This window comes from Myotis brandtii, unplaced genomic scaffold (assembly GCF_000412655.1).
Source record: "Myotis brandtii unplaced genomic scaffold, ASM41265v1 scaffold440, whole genome shotgun sequence".
Lineage (NCBI taxonomy): Eukaryota > Metazoa > Chordata > Mammalia > Chiroptera > Vespertilionidae > Myotis > Myotis brandtii.
This window is the reverse complement of record NW_005366834.1, coordinates 6,481,785-6,488,202: the sequence shown is the minus strand read 5'-3', so window position 1 is coordinate 6,488,202 and position 6,418 is coordinate 6,481,785. Positions and strand designations below refer to the sequence as shown.

The 6,418-nt window shown below is 37.9% G+C and overlaps 1 protein-coding gene across 2 annotated transcripts in view; it reads right to left on the bottom strand.

The window, feature by feature from the left end:
• The window catches only part of FAM134B (family with sequence similarity 134, member B), a 101,304-nt gene that overhangs the window by 1,211 nt on the left and 93,675 nt on the right, over positions 1-6,418 (bottom strand). For both annotated transcript variants that reach the window (XM_014546334.1, XM_005874487.2), the window contains 5 exons: positions 5,943-6,069; positions 4,837-4,921; positions 2,522-2,659; positions 1,638-1,702; positions 1,274-1,400 (listed from right to left, as the gene is read on the bottom strand). In XM_014546334.1, the coding sequence (XP_014401820.1) occupies positions 1,274-1,400; positions 1,638-1,702; positions 2,522-2,659; positions 4,837-4,921; positions 5,943-6,069 (542 nt within the window). The remainder of the gene's footprint in view (positions 1-1,273; positions 1,401-1,637; positions 1,703-2,521; positions 2,660-4,836; positions 4,922-5,942; positions 6,070-6,418) is intronic.

The window sequence follows — 6,418 nt, the reverse complement described above, 5'->3', positions numbered from 1 at the left end:
TTTCACTCTCACATCGATGTTTCTCTCTCCCTCTCCCTTCCTCTATCTCTAAAAATCAATAAAAATAGATATTTTAAAAATAGTTCATACCATTTTAACCAAACTAGTGTCCTGAATACATGTAGGAACATTTGTAAAATTTGGTACATTTAAAAGCAATGCCAGGTTCATAGGCAGACAATGATTTTATTTTCACGTTTCAGAGAAAATCTTTCAGTATAATGGGTAACTCTTTACAACAGTGATTTGAAATCCTTGGTTTAACTAGCAAAAAGTCTCATCTGTGGGTTGGATTATCGTCCTTCCCTTGTGTAAATCTGAGGTGGGATGCTGAAAAACAAAGTGTTTGTTATCTAGGTCTTGTGGGTATTTAGCGCTTAGAGATCTTCGGTGAATGTCAGTGATCCTCTTGTTCTAATGCATTTTAAAGATGAGGAAATTAAGGTCCCCATAAATACTAGTATAAGGTCACACAGCTAATTACAAAGGCAAGCCAATACTTGGGTCTCCCAGTCCCCAAACCTGTCTCCTTTCCAACCCTGCACAGCCTCCCTCCTTTCTCTAGAATAGAGTGTTCTTGCTTGTAAAAGTACATAGAAGACAATTTATTCAGAATCCTCCATTATAGCCTGCTCATATTTTCAGTATATGGCTAAGATGACTTGAAATAATCCAATAAGACTAGCTAAAGTTAAGTTACTGCACATGAGTTGTCTCTCAATTTATTTTAAATTGTACTTAACCGCATTATTAAAATAAGAGCATTTCTTATTTATTTTTAAACTGACTTTGAAGACAAACATGAGAAACCTTGGAGTCAGCTTCGGATTTGCGGAACTTGCCCTCCATGCTCAGTCCCTGTGAATGAGGGCTAGCCTCGGATATGTGGGATTGGTTTTTCTCTTCCCCTCCTCCCATTACCGCTATAAACAAGGTCACCAGGCTTTCGAGAAGTTAATTTTGTTCACTGTCAATATTTATATGTTTTCTAAATAAAGGCAGATTTTGGACACCCACGTATCTACTTTCCATTTTATGGCTTTGTCACATAAATGGAGTTATTCAATATATCTAGACTTGTCTGGCTTCTTTGTTTTGCCTAAAGTGTTCAAGGTTCATCCATGTTGTAGCAAGTACTAATACTTCATTTCGATAGCCAAGTGACAGTCCGTTATATATACCCCATTTTGGTTAGCCATTCAGCAGTAGACAGAGTTAAATATTTTGCATGCACTCATAATAATAAAAAAGAGAGAGAGAAACGTGAGCATACCGTCAGAAGTGTCTGTCTGTGGAGTGTATCCTTCTGAAAGGTTGAAGGTCCCATTGTCAGTCCAGGACACCTCGGATACGTCTGTGTCGGACACAGACAACTCTTTGGCAGCCACCGTGAGGCTAATCTGTGTTAATATAAATACCAGTGGCACATTCTAAACTTCTGTGGCAAATCTTTTGAAAACTCCATACTACCACCAAAAATGTCAGACTAATAAAAACCAGGTGAGTATTTTTCCTTTCAGAATTGTTCAATCATCTTAGAGAAATAGGAGGAGTCGATAGGGAAAATCATTCTGGCTTTAAATCAATTTACAGTCAAACTACACAGGAACAAATGGAAATACTAAACAAGAAAATACCTTAGGACAAAGAGCTGAAAAGTCTAATTCACTGTCATCTTTGTGACTTTTTTCTTTGTCTGCTTCTGTTGAGAAAAAATTGGGGAGCTTTCAGTTTCCCGGCCAGCTTAGACATAGTGTATCTTATCCATTACATATCCTTACCCACATTCCTCATTTTCTCCAACGCTTCCACGGAATTAAATGTTTGCACATAACAAGCTTCACTTATTTGCAGAGGTGTGATTTCCAAGGGGAATGGTCCGTATCAGTGGTTCTCACAGTGTGGTCTCTGAACCAGCAGCATCAGCACCACTGGGAACTTGTTAGAAATGCGAATTCTCAGGCCCTACCCTAGACCGACTGAATCAGAAACTCTGGCGCCGGGCCCAGCAACCTCTGCTTTAATAAGCCTTGTTATTAAAAGGCAGTTGTGATGCATGCTATAGTTTGAGAACGTATAAGGTCACAGGACAAGTTAAAAAGTGAAAATTGATGACACTGATTTTCCCTCTATGTATTTTATTTCCCTTCCCATTCTTTTGATGCCTCTTCTACGGTTCCCACACTCTTAGTCCTACCTGTGTCATTTTTTATTTGCAATGGCCCACCCCAAAACAAAGCAAATTAAAGAAAGTAAATCGTAAATAGCAAATATAGAATGGTTGAATTCTTTTCTCCCTCTCTGAAATTTAATTAGAAAGTCCATTTATGGTATGTTTCAGAAGATAATAAAAGTCTACCTAAATAGGAAAGGCTATGTTACTCTGGGGAAGGGGGTGAGCTTCTGTAATAATATGCTGTAAAAGGCAAACACCCTGAAATGTACGGAAGGTGATTTCATAATCAATGGCCCGCTGATGTCTCATTTCATGTGTGGAATCTAAAAGTCAAACTTTACCTACCAGATCTCTCACGTTTTTTCTGGTTAATATATTCTCCAATTCCAAAATCTAGTTTCAGCAGAACTGACTTGATTTTGCTGTATAGTTTTTGTCCCATATCATTACACTTAAACAGTGGACACAAAAATGCACACAGTACTGAAATATAAGAAGGAAGAGAGTGTGGGTAAGATGATCTTCATTTCAAAAGGCTACATCTTTGTATTTCACAAAAATATTTCAATTCCCCTTAGTGACAAACAGAAGCGTTTTTTTCTTAGGGAAATGCTGCTGTGAAATAAGTTTACAATTTCAATTCTTCTCCCTGCAATAACAACATTTATTCCTACATGCATGCGCGCGCGTGCGCATGCGCGCGCACACACACACACACACACATACACACACACACGTTTATAGTCATTGTTTTCAAAGACTTACAATTAGATCAACTCCATCCCTTCAACCCTTTACCCTCAAAATTTATACACAGATTCCATGCTTTCCAGACAACAGTCCTGGGTTAAGATCTCTACTTATTTGTTAAATGCAAATGCACCATGGGAAAATTATTATCTACTTGTCTCTCATCAGTCATATTAGGATAGTAACGTTATTTCAGGGCTGCTGTGAAGGGTAAATGAGACGAATGCAAACCATCTGAATAATGCCTGGCCCATATCAGACTCCCCTTCTCCACTCTCTTCTCCTCTACCTGCTGCACAAGGCAGATCAGAGGCTGACATTCTACATGAATTCTATTTGGGAGAATGGATTTGAGCTTGGACCATTTGCCATCTGTGGTATGCATTGGGAAAACAAAAAGAAATGAAGGTTGTATTGTCTTCCCTAATGTTTATTTCTTCGTTGTTGTTAGGAAACGTGCCTATTTACCTTTCAAATAGGAGATGCAAACTCAAATACCTCTAGCAGCCAAGGTGGTATGTAAAAATTTTAAAAGCTGGTGTGAGAAAAATAGGGAAATATAAGGGTTAAGTAGAACATGCCCACACCATCTAAAGGTGGCAGCACTAAATCATATTTTTCAGGAGAAGCAGGAAATCTACATTTTTTACAGCATTTTCTAATTATAATTGATGTACAGTAAATTACACATATTTAAAGTGTACAATTTGATAAATTTTGAGCCAGGCATACAACTAAGGAACCATCACCACAATCAAGACAGTAACTATATCTACCATCCTCCAGTTTCCACACATGTCTATTAATCCTTTCCTCCTGCCTATCCTTGACCTCTCCTACCTCACCCTCAGGCAACCATTGTCAGCTTTATCACTAAAAATTAGTTTGAATGATAAAAGTGTACAATTTGATAAATTTTGAGCCAGGCATACAACTAAGGAACCATCACCACAATCAAGACAGTAACTATATCTACCATCCTCCAGTTTCCACACATGTCTATTAATCCTTTCCTCCTGCCTATCCTTGACCTCTCCTACCTCACCCTCAGGCAACCATTGTCAGATTTATCACTAAAAATTAGTTTGAATGATACATTTGCATAAATAAAATCATACATTATATACTCTTTTTTTAAAAAAAAAAATCTGGCTTCTCCCACTCAATTAATTATTTTGAGATTTATCCAGATTGCTGCACATATTGATGTTTTTCATGCTGAGTAAAAATCCATTGTATGGATATACCACAATTTGTTTTTCCGTACATCTATTGATGGTCATATAGGAATTGTGTTCCATTTTTGCCTCCTACACATAAAGCTGCAATGAACATTCATTCATGAGTCTTTTGTGGAAAAATGCTTTCATTTTTCTTGGGTAAACACCTAGCTATGAAATGGGATATAAAGTAGTTTTTAAGAAACTGCCAAACTGTTATCCAAAGTGGTTGTACTATTCTACTTACCCACCAACAGTATGTGAGAATTCCAGCTGCTCCATATCCTTGCTAATGCTTGATATGATCAGCATTTTTAATTTTAGCCATTCTGGTGTAATGGTATCTCATTGTGGTTTAACTATTTTTTGAGCCACAGAACATGCACAAGGGCAAAGGTATTCGTGTGTCTGTGGGGGTAGGGAGTATACTTATTTATAGCTTTAAGACATCATTTAAAGTAACATTAATTACTTATAATCCTGCCTTTCGGCAACTATTCTTCCAATTTTAAAATATAAACAAATCTCGATGAAAAGGAGAAACTTCGGACAGATGAAATTAAAGAACAATCAACTTTCTTTATAATTAAGAACTCATCCCCTCCTCTTCCAAACTATGGATGGTCTTGTTGACCATTAAATGATACCACATGCATCGCATAAACTAGCCAAATGTTCTGCTGTACTTACAGAGTAGATAGCTGAGTATAACCCCAGGAATGTAACTTCCCAAGATCATAAAAAACGTGCACACACTGCAGACCAGGAGGCAAAACTAGAAATCAGAGAAATAACACGTGACAGTTATGCATAATACCAGGACATTTCAGAGTACAGGATACACACACACTTATTTTTCTATATGTGATCTATTAATTATGGTGAAGGCTTTTCAGTGTTCTTTTGCCCTTAGTTCTGACTAATGACGTTCAACCAGCTTTACTCCATTTTCACACTTGGTAATAATCATTCTGACGTTCCAGAAGCTAATTTCTGGCACAGGGCACAATGTCTCCCATTAATCATGCCTGTGGCCTTTAGTACTGCCAGATGCCAGAGAACTGAAGATTTATATGCCTCCAGAAACTTCTCTTACTCAGGATCACCCACTGGATATAAAGCAGCCTAGGAACTAAATCTGAAAGTTCAAACTACTTCTATAAGCAAAACATGTTACAGAAATTAGATGCATTTCTCTAAACATAACGGGAATTTGCACAGCTGATAAGCTACCGGGATAACTCTACTGGCCATTTTCATCCTCCTCCGTAACTATATCAAATTGATCCACTTCTACATCACCTAGAAACCAGCTGTGAATGAAATGAAATTCCCGCAGTGAAACATGATTATTTTCCTTCCAGGAGTCATTTTAGATTAAAAAGAGAGACCCAATTATCTCCAAAAAACCCTTCAAATGACTAAGAGTTCATTTCATTTCCCTTTGACTTCAGAACCAGGCTGAACATTATAAACTGAAATTCTTAATATTTTTTTTCTTCTTGGTCTGGATGACAAGACCAACCACCATTCGTTTTGTTAAGGAACTAGATAAATAGGTATAAAAATAGGAAACCAATCCAATTTCAAACTATGACGTTGAAGTTTGTCTAATGGTGACACACGAATGATTCTAAACCTTGCTGATACCAGCTCTTATGGGATGTGTTCCTAGTAGATCGTCTTCTGAACTGGAGACCACTTACAAGCTGGTAAAATAAGTTAATGCATTTGTTTCTAAGTTTACTGCACCATTTAAAGCACACACAGTCATTCTCCCACACTGGGAAACTTGCCTTGCCAGGGCTCTGCTGTTTGAAAAGAGACATTTCTTGAAGAAATATGCTGAAATTCATCCAGGATTCTGCAATACAGTGGCTGAGCCTGGGTTTTTCATCTGGTTTGGAAGTGATAACTTCCCAGCTAAAGAGAGAAGAAAGAAAACAAAAACAAAAATTAAACGAACTTTGGATAATTCAACATTCATTGCTTCAGAAGCAAATATTTATTGAGCACATACTGTTGGCAACACTCTCTGGAAAGCCCTTGCGCAGAGGTAAACAAGCCAGACATCTGCCTAGCAAAGCTCAAGTGCCAAGAGAAGAAAGACAGACTAAACCACCAGCTACACAATACCCAGTTACAATAAGGGACGGCTGGGGGAGAGGTACAGGGTGGGGGCGTTACGACATCCTCTCTGAAGAAGTCACTTGAGCCCAACCATGGTGGCTCAGTGGTTGAGCATTGACCTATGAACCAGAAGGTTGCTCTT